Source organism: Ursus arctos, unplaced genomic scaffold (genome assembly GCF_023065955.2).
Source record: "Ursus arctos isolate Adak ecotype North America unplaced genomic scaffold, UrsArc2.0 scaffold_25, whole genome shotgun sequence".
In the NCBI taxonomy this organism is placed as follows: Eukaryota; Metazoa; Chordata; class Mammalia; order Carnivora; family Ursidae; genus Ursus; species Ursus arctos.
In genome coordinates, this window is record NW_026622930.1 from 10,400,903 (window position 1) to 10,425,448 (window position 24,546).

Consider the following 24,546-nt stretch of genomic DNA (forward strand, 5'->3'; position numbering starts at 1 on the left):
CACAGGTCAGGTCCAGTCCGGGAGTACTGAAGACCAGAACGTACAATACAGGCTTTTCAACATGTAAAAGCTGCCCGGGTCCTCCCAAAGAAGGTCTGGGGGTCAGGACTTCCGAACCCCATTAAGCAGTTGTGCGAGCTCCTCACGTCTCCGAACCTGTCACATGGGGCAATTACCTTTATCTCACAGAGCTGTGAGAAGTGCATTAACATGTGATATAAAGACTGTTTTTTAAAAAAAGATTTATTTGGGGGGGAGGGGCAGAAGGAGAGAATCTCAAGCAAACTCCCCACTGAGCAGGGAACCCGGTTCCGGCCTCGCTCTCACGACCCTGAGACCATGACCTGAACCGAGATCGAGAGTTGGACGCTTAACCGACTGAGCCACCCAGGCGCCCCAAGGACATTTTTTAAGTGGTAAAGAGCTCCATATATAAACATGACAGATTGAAAGATTGAAATCGTGAACTGAACAAAATACCCTGACGGGCTTAAGTAGAAAGGCATTAAGATAATCAGTGTTCTTTTGACCTCAGCTGACAAATAGTGGCTCAGTGTTGTGACTCATTCTCCTGCTTCAAACTATGGGTGAGAGAAAGTCACCCCGGGAAGCCCCGTCTCCAACGTTGTCTTCCCATGCCTCCTCCCTCCAAGATGGTCCCTCCAGGATGGTTGCCTGTTGTATACCCAGCCTCAAATGCTCTGTCAGGCTCCTAGTGCTTACGGACACTCTTTAAGGAATGAATGAATGAATGAATGAATGAATGAATGAACCAACAAGTATTTCCACATCTTTGCCCCAGGGGTTCCTAACACTTGGAATGCTCTCCCACTCCCAGGAGGTCATTTTACCCTGGAAGCCTTGGCTGCCCCCTCCCTCGTCTTCATTCCTGTCCCCCGCTTACAGTGCAGGCCCCTTTCTCACACCGCAGCCCCAGAGGGCAGAATGGCTGATTCCATGATCTGTCTCCCTGACCTGACCCCCAGCTTTTGTCCAAAGGCACAGAGTCCCCCATTCACAATTGTCCACCTGCATCTCCCAGGCTCGGAAGTAGCTTACAGAATTTACACGGAGAGCAGGCTTGGGTCCGCACTCTGCACGAAAGAGGTCCCTAGGAAACTGGTCTGAAAACTGTCTGCTGACCAGTTGATACTTAGACTGTGTGTTTATGTCACTTATGGTGCCCACGGAGACTGAGAAAAGAACTAAATAAATGTTTTTTCAGGGAATAAACGGTGGTGTCTGACTCTCCACTCTTAGTCCCCAGCCCCTGGTTCCCTCCCTCGCCCAACCTAAAAATAGGATTCTTCGTGCCTCCGGGACCTTCTGGAAGGCCACTCCATCGGTCAAAGCGCTTCCTAAGCGCTGACACCCGAGTTGCAGAGCGGCTGCGCATACCTCTGGGAGGCCAGGGGCCACGGGTTTGAGAGAAACGTGGCAGGCTACTTCCCTACCAACTTGTTGATAATCTGGCCTCCAACAGAGGAGCTGGACGTGGTTGCGGTGGAGAGGTCCTCCCCAGGGCCCTAGGCAACTCCCTCCAAGACGCAGCGTGTGGTCGGAGACGTCCCGGTGCTGAGACCACAGAAGGGACAACAGGGCCCTTGGCCCCGGGTGGGCCGTCTTGCACCTTGGCGCCCTGACACCCAGGGGAGCCTGCCCTTTGAAATGGGGCGGGGGAGGGGAGACAGTCCCCAAGGACGGAGCGCAGAATGGGGTCTCCACGAGTCGGTCCTTGCCCCCTTCCCGCTGCCGCGGAGAAACTTGGGGGGAGGGCCAGCGTAGAGCAAGACCCCCTGGAGCTGGGAGTCTTCTTCCTCGCGGGTGAAGAAATAAATTATTAAGCGCCCAATACACAATAGCCTCGCTAGATGGAGACGAGGAATCACTGCAGCGGCGCTGGCGGCGGCGGCGGCGGGGAGCGCGGGCGGGAGCGCAGCCCGGGGCGGGAGGCGGGCGAGGCTCTGGCGAGGCTCACGTCTGTTTTCCTTTTTCGTGCATTATTTATTTCGCCTCCGCCCGCGGCCCTGCTGCCCTAACGGGCGCTCCCGGGCAGCGCCTCCCGCGGGCCGGCGTGACGGGAGGGGAGAGCTCGGGCACCCCCGCACCCCGGGCAGCCGCGCGGCGCCACCGGGAAGGGCGGGGATCCGGGGAGGCTCGCGCCGCCGGCTCCAGGCGGCTCGGAGGAGACTTTCCCCGCCCTCCCCTCCGCCTCGGCCGCCCGCCCCGGCCCCGGGCGAGGGGTGCCGCCCTTCCCGGCCCGCGCGCGGCCGGGAGCAGCCCGGAGCCGCCGCGCCCTGCGCCCCGTGCGGGCGCGCAGCGCCCGGCCCCCGCTCGGCAGCCCGCTCGGCCCCAGCCGCGCGCAAACTTTTGCTCCAGTGCCCGGCGCTCCTCCCCGGCATGTGAAGCCCCCGGGCGCCCGCGCAGTCGCCAGGGTGAGGACTGAGGCCCCGCCTAGAGGGCGGGGGACCGGGGAGGCGGCTGGCTTTAAATGGGGGCCGTCCGGCGGCTCCGGAACAGTCTGCCGCGGGGGGAGCGCGGACCTCCCCTCCCCGCGCCGAGGATCGGCTGGGGCCGCCGCCAGGCAAGGTGGCGTGAGGCCCTGGAGGGGTGCGGGCGGAAAGGGAGACCAGGGGGAGGCTCACGCCCTGAAGCGGGAGGCAGGGGCTCGGGAGAGCGCGCGAGGGCAGATGGGGTGCGCACGGAGGTGCCTATGTTGCAGTGTGCGCAGTGAGGGCCGGCGGGGCAGAGAGGGTGCACGCAGCGTGTGATTTCCTGGTGCTGTGCATGCAGGGTCAGCGACTCTGCGTGCAGCCAGGAGTCGGTGGGTGTGCACGGCCGTTTCTGTGTGCCCGCCGGGTTTGAAGTGTGCTCACAGTGGGAGTGAGTTGTGCACGGCTGGGGAGGTTTCTGAGGAGATGCACTGGGCTCGGTTAGGTGTGCTTGGCTGTTTCTGGAGGTGTGCATGGAGTCAAAGTGTGCACGGAGGAATTCTGGGGGTGTGCACGGGGCCAAGGGATACACCTAAGGTTCTGGGGGTGTGCACCGGGGTTGAAGGTTCTGGGATGCCGGCTTCTGTGAGTGTGCACGAAGGGTCAGCGAATGTGCAAGCTGGAGCGAAGGGGCAGCCTTGGTTTATGAGGGTGCCCCAGGGTGCGGGGCGTGCCCGCCCAACCCGGAAGGCTACGTGTGCGGGTGCGCGCGGGCGATGGTGCCCATGCGGCGCCCGCCTGACCCGGGCTTTGCTCCCCTGACAGTTCGCCCCCGAGAGCGCTGGTGCCGCGGGTCGAGATGCTCCTCCGGGACTTGGTGCTGCGCCGTGGCTGCTGCTGGCCCTCACTGCTGCTGCACTGCGCGCTCCACCCGCTCTGGGGCTTCGTGCAGGTGAGCGGTGGCGGGGTGGTGTGGGCTCCGCGGGCTGGAGGACCTCCTCCCCGGCAGGACTGGGGGGGGGGTGACACTTCACTCCCACGACTCTGGCTTCCTGCACTGCTCCTGGGGGGAGCTTAGGAAAAGAAAATGTGCACGCCCTCCCACTCTCCCGACCTCTCCATACTCTGGCCCTGAAAAGATCTGGAAAAACTCTGGAGTAGGCCTTAGTCCTGGCCTGCTAAGGCCCGCAGGACAGGGCCTTGGAACAGAGAGGGCTTGGGAGTGCCTTCCTGATGATAACATTCTGTTGCAGAAATGTGAGGAAAGCAACCTTAGAGCTTTTACAAACTTAGGAAGAAAACGATCCCAAGAATGATACATTCTTTATTTCCCACCAGAATCACTAGTAATCTTCTACTTAGTCTTCTGGAACTGGGCTTCCCAACAGCTGGGGCTGTGTTCCCTGTAGGCAAGAGAGTTGGGGATGTGGACAGGTTGGGCATGGTGGCCCCTAGTGGAGCTGTAGGAAGAAACTGTCCATCTGTAAGGATTGCCTGGGGCTTTAGCCCTCATTCTGGGACCCCGAGACCCTAGGGCACAGGCCAGGTGGCCACCAGCTGGAGTGACATCTGTTAGGGTCAGATGGCATGGCCCCTGGTACCTTCCAGAATGTCCATGGTCAGTGGTACAGTGGAGTGGTGAAATGGACTTTGGTGTCAGCTCTGCATTTGGAGCCCCAGCTCTGCCCCTCGCCCGCTCAGGACTTCAGGCAATGCCTCTCCGAGCGCTGGTTTCTTGTTCCTCCCTGTGCTCTTGTAAGTACTTGATGAGGTCAAGCAAGCAAAGCTTGCTTAGCGCAGCCCCTGGACCATAGCAAACACTCGTTGGTGGCTGTGGCTGCCATGACCCACACTAGGAATAGTCGTGCGGCTCTTCCATCTGGATGGCCGGCTACTGTCTTGATCACGAGAGTCTGTTGGAGATTTTTGAATTTTCAGCCACAGGCATTGGATGACATTTTTACTGTTTTGAGCATTGAAATCCCCAACTCCGGAGGTTTTGCGGCTTCAGGTTCTTCTGGTAGCGTTTTGGGGGTTGGGGATCTTTCAGATGGTTGCCCTGAGGAGGGGGGTGATCGACCAAAGAAGAGGGGATAGGGTGAGACCGCTCGCCTGTCTGCCGCGGTCCTTGAGCTGCCCCAAGCCATGGGGCCCCGCGGGGAACCAGCTGTCCGTCCTGCTCGGATGGTGGCCCGGGTGACCACTGGGGAGCACCAGGGACTCTCAGGCTGGAAGGAGCGCGCTGGTTGAGCAGGTGGTTGGCCAGAGTCCGCACCCCACCCCCAGCCCCAGCCCCAGGCTCGTCTTCTGCTCTGGCTTCTCTGTCTTGCCTGTCTCCGTCACGATTGTTTTCCTTCCGGAATTGACAGCTTTGTTTAATGTGTGAAACAGCAGTTATTAAACTCAGCTGTGCCTCCTCAGGATTTTGTCACTTCTAAACACTTGGGTGGCTTGGGACCAGCTTCCCTCGTGCAACTTTTAGTGGAACCTCCGGTGTGAAGTTCACTTCGTTTTTCTATTCATCTGTTTACAGTTTTCCCTAACACTCCTAGAGAGCAACATGACGCTGCTGTCAGTCTCCAAGGCTGGCATTCCGTGGCGTGAACTAGTAGGATTCAAACAGCAGACCCACTGCCTCCCCGCCGTCACCACCAAAAGAAATAATTTTGTGAATGCAGCTCAGTTTTGGGGCAATGCCCTTCAGCCAGGCAGTGCTTACTCAAGCATGCGCGCGCGTGCGTGTGTGTGCGTGCGTGTGTGTGTGTGTGTGCGTGTGTTTCAGATGCTGTTACTCTTTACAAATCAATTTTCGTGAAAATCAATTAGAAAAGGAGTCCTCCAGACAAGTAAAATGGGCAAAATGTTGGCAGGAAGCTCTGGAAAAATTAATCTACAAATGATAAGGGACTGAGAAGCCAAGGGGAAGTGGGGCTTTGGAATGGATGGATCTGGTTTTTAAGGGAAAGAGCTGACTCCAGGAGAACGGAGGGGAGAGGAGAAAGATATAAGTACACGAGGGCCATGTATTTCCCTCTAAGGGGAGAGGTCGAAATCTGGCACATCATAGGAGTTTTCTTGAATATAGAGAAAGAACTCAGAGCTATCTGTGCTTTCGTAAGCATTTTGCCAGAAGAATCCCCCAAAGTTGTAAACATTTGCAAGAGTGAGATCAACGTTTCAAAGAGCTGTAATTAATAGGGTAATTGGTGAAGCAGGAGACCTGTGGTCCCCCCAAAGCACCAGGTTCCCACCTTGAAATCAGCCTGAAGCCTCTGGCTGCTGCCCAGAGGAACAGAAACATCATCATTAAAATCGGATGACATTTAAATTGCCACAAGGTTTGGGGGGGGGGGCGTTCCCTAGCCTTCCCCCTTTCTTCTTTAATATGGCTTGAATTGAGATTCTGAGCTTTTGTGACTTAGGGTTCTTCTAAGTTCACTTCCAGATGATTCCTTTTTTGCAAGCAAAGAGGATGACAGGCTGGTAAATTTATTAGGTGTGACAGGAGTGTGTCTCATCAAGTTACTGTGGTGCTGGCCTGTCTCCATAGAAGATGCCAGAAGCCATCATCTTTGTGGGCGTCCTCTAGGGAGACAGGCTGTGATCCGGGCCGGTGGGTCTCTGTGTGCTGAAGGGCAGCCACCAGCAATGCTGAGCTCCTCCTATGATCAGTCACTATAGCTTGGCTTATCTCGTCTGTAGCATTTATTGGGCACCTACTGTTTGCCAGGCCTTTTGTTAAGTGCAAGGGACCTAGTGGTCCCTGGCCTCGCGGCACTGACAATCTGGCACTGGAGAGAAAATTAAGTAATTATAGGCAAGAGAACTCAGCAGGAGCAGACGGCTTGGGGACGAGACCTGTTGGAAGAGTCAGAGAAGGCTCACAGAGGTAGTGCTGCGGCTACAGCATGAACAAGGACAAGATAGATGCAGGATGCAGGTATGAATGAAGTGTCCAGGCAGAGGGAGTAGCCCCGAGGCCAGAGGAGAGAATGGAGCATTGGAAGAACCCCGGGGGAGGGAAGTCCCGGGTAAGGCCACTGTCGTAAGCCACTAACATAATGCCTTACAGTTTGGACACGATCCTGAGGGCTATGGGAGCTGTTGAAGGTTTTAAGCAAGAAATGACACAGTCTCAGACTGGCATTTTAGAAATCTCGGTCCAGTCCCAGCAAAAAGATGGATTTGGGGAGGTCGGGTGAGGCAAGGGGGCAAATATGCTGGGGAGGAGAGGGTTGCCAGATTTAGGCAGGTAGAGATATAGGACATCCAGTTGAATTTGAATTTCAAATAAACAACGCCTCACGGCTTTAGTATAAGTATATCCCATCCAATATTTGGGATATACTTATACTAAAAATTGTTGTTTCTCGAAAATTTAACAAGGGGTCCTCTATTTTATCTCATAGTCCTAGGTGAGAGGCAGGTGCTGCCTCGTGGAGATATGATGGTGTCCTGGTTTAGGGTGGTAGTGGTGGGAATGGGGAGAAACTGATGGGCACAGGGACTATTCAGGAGATAACATCCACTAAACCAGAAAGCTGCATTTACTGGCCAGGAGTGAGTGGGAACATGGAGCACGATGGCCACTGGACCACAGTGGCAGTACCAAATTCAGGTGACTGCGGGGCTTACCTGTGCCTTAACCCACTCTCCACGACAGCAGCATTGACAAGATTCTGGCCCCAGGGCAATACTGCAGAGCAGGGGCGGGAAGGCAGGGGACAGCAAAACTGAACAAAAAGTGGTCGCAGGAAGTCATGATGCCAGCTTCTGTTCTGTGGGCTTTAAGCAAGTCGTTGACCTCTCTGAGCCTCTGCTCCTGCTTAGTCAAGTCCAACCAAGAGCAAGTGGCTTCCGGGAAAGTTCCTTCTCCCTGTGGGACTCCCCAAGATCCAAACCAAGCAAGCCAGGCATTGAGACAAGCTCTCAATGCTGAGGTCTCCTCTCAACACTGCTGATCCACAGAACCCCCAAGGGGACCCAGAGTTGGGGAGCAGAATAGATGCTGTGTTTCTCCACTGGTGGGCAGACCATCCCCCAACACATCTTTTCATTGTGTACCAACTGAATACAGGGCCCTGTGAAATCTTAGTACGTTACTTAGCCTTGCTGGCCTGCCCCCCCCCCATAAGCGTCCATGATAGATAGCACTTGCCTCTCTCACTTATCCTCCTGGTGGACCGAGAGCCGTGGCTCACACACAGTAGGGCTCAGGAAGGCACACTGGGTTAGGACTAAGGAAACGCAGTCCCATCCACCTGCCTGCCCCATGACGCTCGAGGCTCAGTGCAGGGAGCAGACATTACAAAACAGTGGGCAAAGTGCCCCAGAGATTACAGGGTGAAGCAGCAGCCCCCGGCGGGTGGATCCGATGTGATGGGTGGGGGGTGGGGAACATGGGGTTCCGGAAGTTGGCAAGTGGATCAAAGTCTGCGTAACCAACGTCAGTTAAGAGTGACTCAGTGGCCGTGGGCTTGTGCCGGACCAAACTCCAGTGAAGGGCCCCAAGCGGGTCCCGCCCCTCAGGAAGGAAGATGGACACCCCAAATGGGATAGTTTTGTGAGGGCGATTGGTTAAGCAGTTGTGCCCACTCCCATTCCAGTGGGGCCATAATCCGAGAGACCAAGGAACCATAGTTTTTTTTATTTTTATTTTTTATTTTTTTAAAGATTTTATTTATTTATGCGACAGAGATAGAGATAGCCAGCGAGAGAGGGAACACAAGCAGGGGGAGTGGGAGAGGAAGAAGCAGGCTCCCAGCAGAGGAGCCCGATGCGGGACTCGATCCCAGAATGCTGGGATCACGCCCTGAGCCGAAGGCAGACGCTTAACGACTGCGCCACCCAGGTGCCCCACATAGTTTTTTTTAAATGCCATGCTCTCCTTCGTTCCCTCCCCCTTCAGCCTTGAAGCTTGGCCCCAGCTTCCCTGCCGATAATTTTACAGCATTAAGCTCTCGTATACATCGGTGCCCTTATATACTCTCACAAAAATGGGTCATCATGTTGAGCCAGGTTAAGCAGTCGTGCTCCTCTCGAACTCTCATACGTTGCCCCTCGGAGAGGGTCCTTGCTTTGGCAGTGGCATTACTTGATGACATTTGTACACCGGTAGAGTCCAGCAGAAAAGCGACCTTGGAGGCCAGCGTTGGCAGAATGGAGCCTTTGAGCAACCCCCCATGGTCTTAGAAGGTCGGAACCGGGAGGAGGGTGGAACCAGGAGGAGAGTGGCTCGGTGACCACAGAGGAGCTGACAGGTGCGCTGGTGGAGAAGCCGGTAGGGTACCACGTCTGCACAGGGCGGTAGGCATCCCCATCAACTAACTAGGAGAGGGTCCCCATCCAAGGATCTGTTCTTTCCAGTGGGAGATGAGTTGCCTTCGGAGTTTGAAACGCAGTCAGTGGCCCTTTAAGAGTACTAAAAGGTGGTAGCAGCAGCTTCTCGTTCTCGTATGTATTAAGTTAGGACTGTAAATCAGCCCACTGCCTGCTGCGATCACCCAGTGGTCCTCACCCAGCCTGTTCACAGCTGCCGAGTGTGAAGGGAGCATTGGAGCCCCAGGGGCTCTCCCTTCTGGCCCAGGACACGCGTGGTGGAGGGGCTGCGTTGGCCTCCAGAGGCAGTCTATAGAATGCCCTTCCCAACGGCAGGCCGCATGTGGCTATCTGCAGAGAAGCTGGGGTTTTGGGTTTCTACTTCCCCGAGAGGATAGCCAGAGAAATTACTGTGGGCGTCATTGAGGTGGGGATGCCCACCGACTCTTTCCTTCATGCCTTTACATCCGCTTGTTCCCCGGGACAGACACAGAACCCTAGGCTCGTGGGTTAGGGCACTCCGCCATAGGGAGGGACGCTGGCGGCTTGTCTAAACCCGCAGTGCTCACGCGGGCTGTCCAGTAGGAATCTAGCCTGGGAAAGTGACACAAAACAGCCATGCCCAGGTCCACCTGCAGAAATTTTGATTTAATCGGTCTTGCGAAAGCGTCAGGCGTGAGTATTTTTTAAAGCTGCCTGGGAGATTCTCGTGTGCAGTCAGGGTTGAGAACTGCTGGTCGAGCCCAGCCCCATCATTGTTGACAGGTGACGAACTAAGGACTGAAAAACACCAGGTCAGGAGTCAAGAGGCATGGATTCTGGTCCAGTTTTTAATATTCATTCATTCATTCATTCATTCATTCATTCACCAAATACTTTTTGGATGCCAGGCATTCCCTTAGTGAGAGAAAATAGAAGGCTGGGCCCCTACGCCTACAGAGCATCTAGTCCAATGGTGAAGACAGGTAGGAATCAGATAATTACCCAAATGTAGATTTTTGCCCCGCGGAGTTCAGCCTGGTGCCAGGAGAGCCTATAAAAGGAGATCTGACCTTGTCAGATGTGCTTCCCTGAGAGCTAATAGGCAAGCTGAGTAATGGACCAAGTCAGAGAAGGTGTGGGAGAACGTTCTGGAACACTGGAGCAGCATACATAAAGGAGGGGTGGGGGTACGTGGCCAGGGTCCTAGAAGAAGGGCGCTGAGAGCAGAGCAGAAGCTGAGAGCGTGGAGTGAGGTGGGGCTGGAAACGTCAGCAGCCTCTGGAGCAGAGCCGTGTGGCCACGTGAGCTCCCGAGCTGTGGGCAGGCGCCCAGGGATTGTTAGGAGGATGTGGATGGTTTGGTCCAGTGTGTTTCCCACAAGACCACTCAGGCTGCCTTTGCTCACATGGCCGGGCTGGGGAAGGCTCCTGCCTCCAGATGGGGGCATCTTGGCCCTGCGTGGACATAGGAAGGCTGTCAGGAGCTGTGGGCGGAGAGAAGAGGAGGGCTTGGCCTTGCACTGTACCAAGGAAGACTGCAGGAATGGTTGGCTCAGGTTACTGAGGAGGTAAAATTGGTATCCTGGCACTGCCTGGGGATGGGAACATTGGGCAGCCTGGGCCTCAGTTCCCTCATTTGTGCCCTGGGAAAATTTAAGAGTTAGCCATCAAAGTCTTGTCTCCCTCTCAATAGCCAGGTCACATGCCACGGTCTCACAGCTGGTCCCTGGCAGAGCTAGGAGTAAAACCTTGGTCTCTAAACCCACCAGGCCAGCCTCTCACACCACTGTTCCCTTCAAGCCACCCCGACTCCTGCCTTCCTCCCACGTGGTCTGGGGGAAGGATCTCGAGTTCCAGCCTGGCTGGGAGTGGGTGGGGTGGGCCCATTTCTGCTCCCGGTGGCCTCACGGTCTTCTGTCGGGCACCTGCCCATTTCCGCAGGTGACGCACGGTGAGCCCCAGAAGTCCTGCTCCAAGGTGACCGACAGCTGTCAACACATCTGCCAGTGCCGGCCCCCACCCTTGCTGCCCCCACCGCCCCCGCCCCCACCGCCTCCCCGACTCCTCTCCGCCCCAGGTAAGTAAAGGCGCGCTCCGTTTCCGGGGTTCTCGTTGTGTTTTCGGGCCCAGGAAGAACCCGTGAGCAGAGCAGAGGACAGCCTTGCTTCCTTTGTAATTTTCCACTGGCCGAGCAGGAGGGAAGCCAAGGCCCAACTTTTCCCTGCAGTCTGCAAAACGCCTTTCCCACAGAATGTTCCTGCGAGATGGAGGGGGAAGTTTCTCCAACGGTTAATCAGATAAAAGTCAATCTCCATTTGATGAGTGACTCGGCCTGGATCGTTCTGAAGGCCAGAGCTTGAAAGGGGGGCAGCCACCGGGCTGGTCTTAAAGACCCCACGGGTGCACATGCTTTCATTTCTCTATTTTAATTCGCACGGAAGGAGGCAATTGGTAACATGCGGAAGTAGAGGCTCTTACTGCCCTTTGTGGCGAGTTCTGCTAGAGACCTCCCTTTCTCTGGTTTGCCTTGATTTCATCTACGAACGGTTTGATTGCCTGGTCATTCAAACAAAGGAGGGCTTCTTTAGCCAGAGATGGCCTCATCCTGACTCGGAGGGGTTAAGTTTCCTGCTCGCAATCGCTAGTGGAGAAGGTCTCTAACAAGAGATTCTGTATTTTGGACGGATCCCTCCAGGGTCGGCCTGTACCACTGCCTGTGATGGTGTATGACTACCTCATTAAGCACATCTCCGTTGAGTTATTCGGGGGCACATTTTAAATACGCTTGACGATGCTCATTCTCGACTAGACTGTGTCTTCAGGCTCCCGGTGTCCGGACAGGGAGCGATTTCTGGAGGGTCCGTGCTGTTCAGATGAATTTCTGTGTTTTGTCCGCCAGGCCCTTACCTGTCTCCATTCCTACCTGACACCTGTGACCCAGTGCTTCCCTGGGTGTGGCCCTCGACATCACTTGAGGCATTTCTTTTTTAATTTATTTATTTTAGAGAGAGAGGGAGAGAGAGCGAGAGAGAGCGTGTGGGGGGAGGGGCAGAGGGAGAGAGAGAATCCTCAAGCAGGCTCCCGGCTGAGCGTGGAACCCAACACGGGGCGGATCCCAGGACCCTGAGATCCTGACCTGAGCCGAAACCAAGAGCTGTCTGCTCAACCAGCTGAGCCCCCCAGACGCCCCGAGGCATTCCTTTTAAAGCGTAGCTCAGGACCCACTCTAAACCCCCCGGGGCCATCTTTGGGGTGAGGCTTAGGAATTGGCCCTACAAGTTCGAAGATGATCCAAAGCAAGTTAAAGTTGAGAAGCTTGGCCTGCCCGGCTGTCTGCTCCAGGCCTCTGCAGGACCCTGTAGCCCGAACGCTCACCTCCTCCTCTCTCCCGAGGGAATCCCTGGGCTGTGCCGTGGGGCCCAGTCTCAGGCACCGTGTCTGGAGATCACTCCCTTCCCCCTTCCCTTCCTGCCATTTGGGCTCTGGGCCTGCGTGGTCCCCAGTTGTGCTTGTGTCTGATGGGCCCACATCCCCCTCCCCCTCCCCCCCCCCCGCCACGGGAGTCTCTTCCGTGCACCCCATGCTAACTGAGCCTCTGTGCCAGACAGAGAGGTGAAAGACCGTTCTGCTCTTCTGGGGAATCTCAGCCTCAAAGGGAAGGTCTTAGTGTCAGCAATCCACAAAAAGTAGCCCCGGAGAGCACAGGTGGCCTCGAGATCTTTGAATAGTTGGGCCACAGTAGACAGCAACATTCACCTGGGTCTTAAGGAATAAATAGATTGTTCTAGGTTGAGAAGGAAGGTGTGAGGGAAGGACATCAGGCAGAAGGAACAGCGTGGGCAGAGGCTTGGAGGTATGACTTTGTGAGTCTCATCGTGGGAGTCGGTGGGTTTGAAGGAGTGGTCAAGGGGCGGACCGGGAGGCCCTCGTGTGCCCGGCTGAGGACATCACATTGCACCCTGTGAATCACTGTTTGCCAAACATGATTCACTGGATCTGAATCCGTCCTGTTATTTGCCTTAGTTTTTCTTTAAATAGACTCGCTTTTGTGTTTATACAAACTAATTTCCAAAGAAAACTTTATGTAACTACCATCAATGAAAAACCAGTATCATTTGCAGACATGGAAGGTGACGGTGAAAGACAAATGCAACAAACACAAAACAATATTCCAGAGTTCGAGCTTCTAGTGGAAGGGGCCGAGCTCAAGGCTTTCCCCCTGTTTTGTTAAAAAGGGAGAGAAGCAAATGGTAGAGAGATGTCAGAGCCCTCATAGGACCATGGAGAGAGATCTTCTCTATAAAGAAATGAGAAGGCTTGTTAAGAGAAGCAGAAGGGGCCGAAGTTTCTTGTTCCGTCTCCCTGTGTTAGCGTGCTGGGTCCACGTGCCATCTGGGGTCAGCTCACTTACCTGCAGGGACCCGCACCCCGTGCTTTAGGAATCTGCCGTGGAGAGCGAGAGCCCACAAAGGTGGGAACTGGGAAACTGGCCTGATTCTGTATTGTCTTCTTTAAGAAATCCATTTTCCTGACAATGTGGAGGGTAGCCTGGGGGTGAGGAGCCAGACTGGAGTCAGGTGGGGAACTCATAAGAGACTTTAAGCCCCAGACCACCCCTGAGGGCCTGGAGCCAGGCTGGGAGCTGCAGAGAAGGGGAGGCAGGCGTCATATGGGGGGACAGATGCCTCCTGTTGGGTTTGGGGCCCAAGGGCTTCTGGGGCTGAGGAGAGCAGGTGTCTCTTGGTCCTGTGGCGGGGCTCCTTCAGTTACACGGAGCAGAGACGCATCTCGAAGCGGCTGAAGCCATACTAAAACTAGGGAGAGAGATGTTAGTTTCCCGGCTCCCGTGTCAGGATATTCCAGCGGCAGGCCTCGTATGATGCCAGTATTGGATTTCTGTCTCTTCTCTCTGTCTTCTGGTTTCCCCTGGGTTGTCCCTTCTCTGAGGCTGGCCCAGTCCCTGAGGACTCCAGGCTCCCGGATTCCATCAACCTTACTATCAGTAATCTTCCTACAAAGGGAGCTTCTCTTTCCGAATCCTTCGATGAAAGTCCTGGGGCTGACTTTCAGTGGGCCAGCCTGGGTCACATAGCTCTGTGCTTGGGTCAGTGGTGGTCAGTCCTGCGGGATGGAATGAGCTGATTGGTCGGGCCTGGGCCATGTGACCACCCTTGGCATTGGCGCGCAGGGATGGAGGTTAAAGGAGTGGTGGCTTTCCAAGGGAAGAGCCAGGTACAGGGGCGATAGCCTAAGGATGAGGACATGGACACTGGGCAGGGATGGGACAGAGGATGCCCCTGGGGCCATGGCCTCCCTGGGGACGTGTGAGACAGATGAGACCCGTGGCAGAGAAAATATTTTGTAATTCTTTCCATCCTTGTTGAGCTCAGCCTAGACCCTGCACCCAGGTAGTGCCCAATAAATGTCAGAGATCGAGCCACACCCCCAGCTGCAGCCTGTTCTGTAGTCCCCAGGGAATCCGCCTGTCCCAGCAGGCACAGGGCTTCAGGGCTGTGAAGCCTCTGTGGTCGTTTCGTTCACTGGGTGTGCGTGGAGCTCAGCAGGTGTCAGGCATGGCACCAAGGGCTAGGAAGTCAGCGGTGAGCAAGGGGGGTGGCTCCTGTCGTCACGAAGTTCAGCTTGCAGAGGGAATGTCCTTTCCCACCATCTTTCTGGAGACGCTGTTTCTGGGTGCGTGTCAGCCTTTTGCCCATTTGTCCTCGCATCCCTTCCGCCTGCAAGGGCCTCTCCTTCACTGGCCACCGTTTGCCGAGTGCCTGCGGTGGGCACGCCGGTGGCACACAGAGGCACACAGCGACTTGGCCTCCCCAGCAGGGGCTGGAAGGGAGGATCTGGGATGGCATGAAAGAATTCTCTGGTAGATGTGGGCCAGGCTAGAGCAGAGGGAGGCCGGCCAGACCGTGGAAGAGAGGCAGCCGCGGAGCAAAGCCCAGAGTTAGGCCGAAGACTCCCTGCTGAAGGAATGTTCGTTGGCTGGAGTGTGGGCTGCGGTGTGTGGGGCCGGGATAGAGGGAGAAAGAGGGAAGAGAAGAAGCTCTGTGCATCTTCCTGCAGACCCATGCTCTCCCATGAAAGTGACTGCCAGAAATTGTTGGACATTCACACGGCCAGGCCGGCCGGCCACCCTCTTCTTCCAAACAACACCCTGCTGCTCAAGGCGACCACGTGTCCTGTTTTGCCCAGGACTGTCCTGGTGTCCCAGAGAATGACAGTCAGGTCAGGGGACTTTAGAGGCAGATCCGGCCCTCCCACTGCCAGCTCTGTGATGCTGGGCACATCACATTACCTCTTAGGGTCGCAGTTCCCTCATCTGTAAAGTGGGCCTGGCGGTGCCCCCTGGAGAAGGGATTGCTGGGAAGACTGGAGATGACGTAGGCTGCACGTGGCAGAAACTACAGGCTTGAAAAGCCCTGTGGCAGCCCAGCTCTCCCGGCCTCCAGACCTGGTGCCAAATCTTGCTCATTAGCTAAGTGATTTGGGCAAGGTATCCTTAACTGCTTGGGACCTCAGTTTCTGCATCTGTAAAATGGGGCTAATGACAACACCGGGGGCGTGTGGGTGGTTGGGGGGATTCGGTGCCGTAAAGTTAACACAGTGCAGCACCCAGAGCCCAGGTCACACTCAATAAATAGCAGCTAATAAATATTAATGATCACAGTAGTGATGATAAAGGTCGCTGGCCTCCAGGCTGGGAGTTACTTAAACACGGTCACAGTGCTGGCACTCGTCTGCCGACAGAGGAGCGTCAGGTTGGAAACTTGAGGATGAAGTTGGCTCCTTAAGGCTGTGTCGGCTCCCCTAGGTTTTCAACAGAAAGGAAAGGTTTTCAGAGTGTCTCGCCCGGGGCCCCTTTCAGGGCAGCCCTCGCCAGGCTCATGGTCAATCCGGGTCCTCCAGGCTAAGATATTTCTGGAAGGCGTGGGCAGGGCTGAATCCTGGCAAAGGCACGCTCAAGGGGCCCGAGCAGAAAGCCCACGGCAGCCGCCAGAGCTCAGGACCTGGCCTCACTTGGTAAATGCCAGCGATGCCCACTCGTCCCCGTGTGTGACTCAGACACGGCTGAGGCCGTGAAAGGAGACGTGTACCAGCCCTCAAGGAAAGGCACGTACACCCCTCCGTGAGACCTGCTTCTGAGGCTGATTGGGCCAAAAATAGCTGTGGCAGAACAGAGGCGTGAGCCTGCATTTCCATAGTGCCTGTCTTTACGGAGTCGAGTCGCTGATAGAGGTTTTATTTTTGCATTTGTTTTATCCTCAGAAAAACCAGAAGAGAGGTTAAGTGACTCCCCAAAGGTCCCCCAGCAGTGGTGGAGCGAGCATGGGGTTCCCGGCTCCCCATCCCTTGTGCCAAGGGCCAAGTTTTAACAAAGAGAAACAAGTGCGACTGTGGAAGTTCTAGAATGCTTTTTTCACTCACCCAGAACAGTAGAAGGAAGATGATATTTAGTTCCCGGTAGTGAGGTGGAACTCTTCAGCTCATTTAATCCTTAAACACTCCTCGGTAGTAAGTGGTATTATCCCCAATTTCTATGAGGAGCCTAGGGCTCAGAGAGGGTGACTTACCTGTCCCAGACAGCCCAGCTGGTAAGAAGGGGAGGTCATTCCTACTTCCTGCTGCATCTTTTGCCTACCTCTGCCCCTCCATTGCGACAGTCAAGGTCAGGGGTCCACCCTCCTTTCCTTGGACGGGACTTGCCCCTTCCCATCTCAGAGCCTTTGCATGTATGAGTCCTTCCCTCTGCCTGACTGCCACTCAGAGTAGTTCACCTTAACTCATGCAGACCTCAGCTCGAATATCCCCCAGGGAAGCCCTCCGTGACTTCCACAGACATCACACCATCCCCAGCCCTATCTATGGCTCAGAAACAGATCACCCCAAAATTAGTGGTGAAAACAACAGCACATGAATTATCCTTTCCTCTCGTGGGTATGGGGTCGCCGGGGGTCCACCGGGAGGCTCTCACTGGAGGTCTTTCCAGCGATGACCATCAGTTGCCTGGGTTGGGTCCACCTTGAGGGCTCCCCCGCTCACGTCTGGTGGCTGGTGCTGACTGTTGCTTGGGTCCCTAGCCGGCTGTGTCCACCAACCACACGTGCTGTCTCCCTGGGGCTCGGGCTTCCTCGCAGCATGGCGGCCGCTGCCAAGCGCCAGGAGCAGGTGGAACCCAACTGAGGAGCTCATGTAGCATCACTGCTGCTGCCTTTGTTACTTGGAATCAAGGGCCCGAAGCTGCTCATTACATCTGGGGAGTGGGACTCTCAGCTCCCGCCTCTTGACGAAGTAGTGTCAGAGAACCTGCCTGCATTTTAAAAGCACACCACCCTCCATCTTCACGCACCCACTCTTTGAACTTTCTTTTTCCTTTATAGCAATCATCCTGTCCTTTAAGTATCAAATTTGATCATTAGCAATTAATTAATTAATTGACTAATGCCTGGATCCTTTCCTAGATACAGCAAAGTCCCTTAGTGCGTGCCCGGCATATCACAGGTCCTCAGTAGCTACTAATCCATGTCTTTTGCAAATAACTTTGACTATCTGCTATTGCCAGGCCCTGGACTAGGTGCGGGGAATGCAGTGGTGAACTTGACAGAGGGACCCCCGCAGTCACGGGGCTTACATTTTACTACGCGTAGGCTCAGGCAGGGAAATAAACAAACAAAAACTGTCACAAATAGAGGGAAACATGTTTCACAAAGGTCGTTAAAATCCTGTGATCTGATAGGGCGTCCCTGGCTGGTCATTTAGGTCGCGTGGTCTGGGGACAGGAGGTGATGTTTCAGCTGAGAGCTGGTGGAAGGGAACTAGACGGGGAGGAGGACCCCAGGCGAAGAGCATTCTCAGCGGAGGGGACAGCAAATGCAAGTCCCTCACGCGGGGTGGCGCTGGGGGTGTGTGAAGGGCCAGGGGCTCTGGCTGCTGGGTGAAGGAGGACAGGAGGAGGCAGGCCAGAGGGAGGTAGTACCCAGACCGCGCAGGGCCCCAGAGGCCAGGGAAGGGGTTGGGCTTTATCTTAAGTGCACCTAGAATCCTCTGGAGGGTTTAGAGCAGAGGTTTGCCATGGCCTCCTTTACTCCTTTTAGAGACCAGGTCCCCAGGGAGGAGGCTGTCACTTGGGTCCAGGCTACAGATGGTGGTGGGGGAGCCAGCGGTGTGGCCTAGAATGGGGGGGGAGGTGGGGGTAAGGGAGAGGAGGCAGTAGTGTCAAGCCCTGGTCTGATTTAAGATGGTTTTGGAGGTAGGGGTGATGGGACACAGTGGTGGCTGTGGTTGTAGGGGAGGGTCGGGAGGCGGGCATGCTGCTGGGTTTTGTGGGATAAAGGAGCGGAGAAGCCACGGGACGCCACCCACATGGCTCCTCTCCTTGGTCCTCAGGATGTCGGTGATCTCACCCGTGGGGTCATCAGGCAGACTCGGCTGGTGCTGTGAAGGGCTTAGCAGAGGCTCAGACGTCCCGCCGTTTCAGCAGCTGCCATTTTAAGGACACAACCTCTGGGGCTTTAGCATAAATCCAAGGTTTAACCACACTTCTCGCGTTAAAGCCAGCCAGGTTTTCTTCCAGGTTGTGAGCAGTTGGGGGCCAGCAGAGGAGAAGGCCATCACAGGCCCCTGAAGCTGAGGATGGGGGCAGGGGGTGAGGCCGACCCCTGGGACCAGCCCTCACAGGGCACCAGGCTCCTTCCGAAAGTGCGTGACCGCCATGGCACTGTCCTAGCCAAGAGTGCGACCTGATGAAGGGACCATAGGCATCAAACAGGAGCCGTGTCACTTTGCACGTGTCTTGCTTCATGGGCCGGGTTGGTGAAGCTGGCCTTCACTGTCACCATGGTTTGGGACATCGGGGTATTGGACATTCATCATTTGCTGGATGCAGTTTCCATCCTGTCATCTTTGAGCCACTTGTAGGCCTGCAAGCAGGAGGGTCTGGGGGCTCGGTCTGGCTCCGGCTCTTAGCACCTGTGCGCCGGTCACTGCACCTCTCCCAGCTTCCATCTGCTGAAGAGGAAGGATGAGGCCGTCCTCCGAAGGCGGAGGTGGGAGTAGAAAATGCACGTGAGGGCCTTGCCCAGCACCTGGCACCCCCTCCCCCACTCTCAGGCAATAGGGTCTCTTGTCCACATAATCCTGGCTTGAGCAAATCTCTTCTCCAAACTGGCCTCAACTCCCCCATCCATGAAATGGGCCGGCTCTGCCTCGCCTTCCGCTCTATGCTGAGCGTGGTGCACACGTGAGTGCGGCTTTTGTCTCTGGACTTGAGCATCTGATATCCAGAAGAGCTTTAACAGTTGCTGGCTCGTTCTTTTAAGTGATTTTATTTTTTAAGTACTGAATTTTCTTCTCCCAATTCAATAAATGGAATTGTTTGTCCTCCGTTTATTTGCTGGTATCCAGCAAATAAAAGATGACACATTTATGTGACTCTAATTTGCTCAACCAACCTTTATTTGTTGATCTACTGAGAAACACGTGCCAAGAGGCTGTCCTTGGCAGGTCCCAGAGCTGCAGAGTTGAATCGAATACAGACCCGCGCCTCTAGGTGGATGCCTGAGCTCTGGCTACTGGGAGGTGTTGGCATCACCTGAGACTTCTAAAAGATGACCGATGCCCCGGCCTCCCTTGGAGGGAGGTGATTCTTGCCTGAATCAAGGCGGAGACCCTCGGCTGTCACCAGAGGTGCGGGGCAGGAAGGGGTCTGTGCCACAAGAAGGTGAACAGGTGTGTGCAGTGGCACTTGGGGCCGAAAGGCCGGTGAGACTTGCACACCAGTGAGTGGCATCTTGGTGCCACCATGGGCGCTGGGAGGTCCCCAGGGTCAAGGCCACGCTCCGAGACCCTCCGAGAATCTGGAATCTGGGGAGGAGTCTGGACTCAGCACGGGGGTGACGATGGGGAAATAGGCATGTTGGCCAGAGCTCACATCCAGCCCCGATGTGTACTTAACGTCCTGCGTGCTCTAAGTCCGTGTAATATAAAGTTCACCGTTTTGAAGCGTATAGTTCAATGCTGTGTTTAGTACATTCACCGAGTCGTGCAACTGTCACTCCCGATTCTGAAGGCAAAGCATTTTCGTCACCCCTAAAGTATAAACCTCATACCTCCTAAGACAACCCTCTCGCAGTCCCTATTCTGGGCATTTTGCATAAACCTGGGTGTTCCGAAGCAGTGTGAGCCTCAGTTTCCTCCTTGTGGGGATGAGGCCTCCTCCTGCAATGTGGCTGTGGGGGGGAATCCAGAGGCCGCGTGCAGGCTCTGCTGAATGAGCAGGGCAGGTTGCTCGGAGAGGGTGACCCGGTGACGGAAAGGGATCTTGCAGGGTGGGGGGCACGATCCTGGCTGAAAGCCCCCCACCCCTTGCATTGGGATCAAGAGCTGGTTCTGGTATCTCAGAACTCTGGCCTGGTGTGGACCTCATTTCCGTCATGGGGCTGTTGAGTGGGTCAGACTGGCTTGTGCGACCGTGCTTAGAACACCACCAGCCCAGGGCGATCACCCTGTCGATGTTAGTGATTTCATATTATTGCAGAAACTCATATAGGATGTCCTGCTTGTACCTGGGACAAAGCAGCCGGTCTGACCTATTAAGTTTCTGATCGGATCCCTGAGGACTAGGACTATTGATTTTCACCTTTGTCCCCAGAGACAGCTCAGAGCCTCACCCGTGGAAGGTGTGTGCTAAGTGTTTGAATAAATGCATGACTGGTGGTGACGACAGAATATAAACTCTCCAGGAGCAAAGGGGCGGGGAGGGGACTCACAGTTTCGAGCCTGCCATTCGCCAGGGAGCCTCTGGGACCGTGTCTCAGTTTGGGCTCCAGAAATAGATCCTGAGACAAGAATTCAGGGACAGGTGGCTATTTGGGAGTTGATCCCAGAAAAAAACCAATAAGGAGTGGGAGTGGGAGACGGGGCAAGGTGTGACGTCAAGCCAGTCGTCCCTATGGGCGGCTGGAGGGAGCTCAGTCCTGCTGGGAGCTCTGGGAAACGGTGTGGGACAGCATCGCGGAGTGAGCAGACCTGAGGGCCAAGGGAGCTGGCGTCACAGTTAAGAGCTGATCCCAAGGGGCGTGGGGGATCCCCTTCTCCAGGCAAAGATAAAGCATTGGCAGGTGGCAGCCGAGCCAGTGAGCCCCAGAAGGACACCAGCTACAGGCCACGGGCTATCACTTTATTCCACTGGGATTGCCATGGGTGACCTCACCCCTGGTCAGACCCAGATGGGTCTACACCTTCCGAGAGTCCACACCCCTCTTTCCCACTCAAGAAAGCACATCAGCACTCAATGTGAGTGTTCTATCATTGGGATACCTGATTTATACATTTAAAGAGCGGTAAACCATTCACAAGCATTCACTCATTCGACAGAGATGTGTAGATCTCTCCCTTGTGGTCCCAGACCGAGGACAGCCCAGTGGGTAAGACAGGGAGAAGCCACAGGGAAGGCTCATGGGGGAAGCCCGGGGTTCTGCTTTTTCTCACGTGGAGTTTGGGAGGCATGTGGACAGCTCGGGGAGGTGGGACACAGGGATTGCAGACTAAACGGAGCGCGAAGAACCCCCAGACAGACAGCTGAGTGGAGAGTGTCTGACGTGGGGCAGGTACCCCGCAGGAGAAGATGGGGGGCCGCGCGGAGGGGCAGTGGTTCTCCAGGTAAAGGCTGCGAGTGGAAGTGGGAAGAGGGGTGTGCTTCTGGCAGGAAGCACGGCAGGAGCGAAGGACTGGAGGCCACAGACAGTCTGTCCATCCCAGGACTGCAAGCGCACGAGGGGCCCGAGAGGTGAGCTAGAGGAGCAGGGGACAAGGCCCAGCATTCAGGAGCCCTGGACTTGAACTCCAGGCCGTGCAGCACGCCGGAGGGTCTGCATGGAAAGCGTCTAGCTAAGCTGCCTCCAGACAGCCCTGGTTAGGGGCTCAGTGGCAAGAGAATGAAGACAGACAGCAGGGAGAGGGTGGTGGACCAGGGGAGAGAATGGTGGTCTGGGCCAGGCAGCGGCTTTGAGCAAGGGGGTCGTGCGCTAGAGAACCTTCTGGACTCAGCGACCCATTCCTGTCAGGAGAGAGAAGAAAGGAAGACTCCCGGATGACAGTGTCTGATCAGCTGCTCTCGTGGAGACAAGACTCGGTCGGAGAGTGCTCCGACGGCTCAGAAGTGCCAGGGTTGGTCACGTGGTGTTGGAGGGGCCATGTGATGAGGGGGCGCTCAGCTGCTGGGTCTGGGCAGAGGCCTGAGCGTGCCCGAGGGCAGGACGAAGTGTTAGCGGTGATGCCAAAGCCACCAGAGACCACCCAGGGAGAGGGTGCTCCGGGAGGCCCGAGCCTAGGGCTCGGGAGGAAGAGGGTCCTGGGAAAGCGCAGAACCAGAGAGGTGACTTGGGAGGAGGGAGGCAGCCGAGGGCTCGGGAGAGCTCACAGGGTTAGTAACCAGGCGCTGCTGTCCACTGTCCTTCTCCACTGAGCTGTGCCCCCGAGAGTGGAGAAAGAAGGAGGGTGAGTACTTAGAGCTGAAACAGACGGGTGGCTTCCATTTAGGGGCCATGGGAAGGCAGGCGGGGATACAAACCAGGATCCTCGAGGGGGTCCCCAGGGAGGAGGCGGAGCTCACTGTGGGCCTGGCAGGTGGGGAGCAGTACGACTGGCCTCCCAGAGTGGGGAGGCCACGAGGAACGTCAGGGAGCCGGCTGCACGTGGCTGGGAGCAACCGAGGGCCCCCAGTGGAGGTGTGCACTGTCACAGGCGTGTGTGCTGTTAAGGGGTCAGAGGCACAGTTTCCAGGGCGCTGAGAGTGAAGCGGGGGAAGGCGATGGCAGGGCCGGCAGCCCTTTGTTCATTCAAACAGTTCGTGAGCAATTCCTATGTTCTGGGAGCTTGGGATACACCATGGAACAAAATAGCACAGAGCAGACATCCGGCCGGGGAGAGAGATCAGAGAGAAGCCAGCAGGATACTCCTGCGAGCTGTACCACGGGCTAGAGACAGCAGATGCTAGGGAGTGGGGAGTGACCTAGAGCAGGCCGGGGCTGGCCAGGCGGCGGTCTGAAGAGCGGATGGCACTGGGGCCAAGGCTCGTGGTCGGAGAGGGAGCAAAGCTGGCCGGGCCCTGGGAGCCTGTCCCACGACTGTCCCAGGTGGAGAGCAGAGCCAGGCTGGGACGTGGGTCGGGGACTTGCCCGGGGTGGCTGAGGAGCCGCCAGGGGCCCGTGTGGCCGGAGTGGAGTCAAGGGAAGGGGGTAGGAAATGAAAATGGGGAGCAGTAGGGTGGATCCTACGAGGGGCGTGATGGGACTTGTTCGCTCTGGCTGCTGTGTAGACCAGACCGTGGGGGGCCGGGGCAGAGCAGGGAGACCAGTTCAGGTGAGAGGTGATGGCTGCTGGGAGCAGATGGCAGCAACTGGATGGTGAAAATGGTCCGATTCGGGGGGGGGGGGGCCCACTGCACTTCGGAGTAAGCCCGAAGGGCAGCGTCCTGGGGGAGCAGGACGAGGAGCAGAGAGGGCTGGCCGGGCCCTGCCCTTGCTCCAAAGCGAGCCGCAGCGGTGGAGTCTTCCCTGGAGCGGCCCCAGGGACAGTGCAGCTGGGGCTGTCCTGGAGCCAGGACACAGCCATCTGGTCTCATGTCCCAGACAGCCCCTCGCGGAGAACTCCGATTTCCACAGGGTTCTGATGAAGTGGCCTCGCCAGTGGCCTGGTGTTGGTCTAATTAAAAGGAGAAATGAGTTCTGCATCTGCCGGGCGGGGGGAGGGAGACCTGCCCCCCAGGGTGGGAAGCCCGGAGGGCTTCGTGGCTGTCACGAGCACCAGGACCAGGCTGCGCGGCCTGGGTCTGCTCCGTGTCGGCCCTCACTGGGCCCCAGGGCAGGTGTTCCCAAAGCTGCCTCCATCCTGGCACCCAGGCCTGGCCCAGCACAGAGGCCCATGGTGGGGGGACCGTCCTGGGAGGTCGTTCCTGTGGCTCCTGGAAGAGTCGAGGTCCGTCGGAAACATGGGGGCGTTTCTCTAAAGTTAAGTCAATGCTGACAAATGAACAGAACAATACGCTTGGAAGTAAGAAATCATCTTGGTTTCTGTTAAAAAAAGAAAAGTTCACAACACAGGGGCACCTGGGTGGCTCAGTCAGTTAAGCGTCTGACTCTTGATCTCAGCTCAGGTCTTGATCTCAGGGTCGTGAGTTCAAGCCCCGCTTCAGACTTCGTGCTCTGCATGGAGCCTACTTAAAAAAAAAAAAAAAAAAGTTCACGATACAAAACTTTTCTAACTTTGTTAGTCAAGGAGCAAATGAAAGTAGAATCAGGATGCTCAGAGAAAGACACTGCAGGTGTTCAAGAGGACCCTTCACTCGCTCACTCACTCTTTTGTTCAACAAACACCTACTGAACATTTACCCAGGGCCAGACGCTGTGGCAAGAGCTGGGGATGTGAGCTGTACCAGTGGTTGCAAACAGAAGTGGAGGCTACAGGACAGCTTGGCCAAGGAAGGCCTTTCGGGCTGCCTGATCCTTGAAGGAGGAGCCTTGTGCAGACTGGGGAGAGCATGCCAGGCAGAAGGTAGAGCACGTACAAAGGCCCTGTGGTCAGATGGCTGTGCTGGGCACAGTGATCAAGGGGGAGCATGGGGAGGGTAGTACCATCATGCAGGGCCTTATAAACCACACTTTCCATAGTACAGAGCTGGATTTTCCCCCTGAAGTGCCATGGGAAGCCATTGATGAGGCTTGGGCCGTGGGGGTAGCACAAATGGATTTAGTTTTTAAGATAGTCATTGGTGGCTGAGAGGAGAATGGGTTGGAGGAGCAAGAAGA

General features: G+C 56.0%; 1 protein-coding gene across 7 annotated transcripts in view; it reads left to right on the top strand.

The window, feature by feature from the left end:
* Positions 1-1,945: 1,945 nt before the first annotated feature.
* Positions 1,946-24,546, top strand: part of PRIMA1 (proline rich membrane anchor 1) — a 61,983-nt gene continuing 39,382 nt past the window's right edge. For 5 of the 7 annotated variants that reach the window (XR_007190234.2, XR_008961431.1, XM_026515406.4 and 2 more), the window contains exons 1-3: positions 2,481-2,589; positions 3,258-3,384; positions 10,673-10,808. Coding sequence is in view for 5 of the 7 variants with exons in the window: in XM_026515406.4 (XP_026371191.2) it covers positions 2,492-2,589; positions 3,258-3,384; positions 10,673-10,808 (361 nt within the window). In the remaining 2 variants the exon portion in view is untranslated. Of the gene's footprint in view, positions 2,436-2,467; positions 2,590-3,257; positions 3,385-10,672; positions 10,809-24,546 lie in introns of those variants that run through there. The other 2 variants (XM_057318590.1, XM_057318588.1) reach the window with 2 other exon arrangements.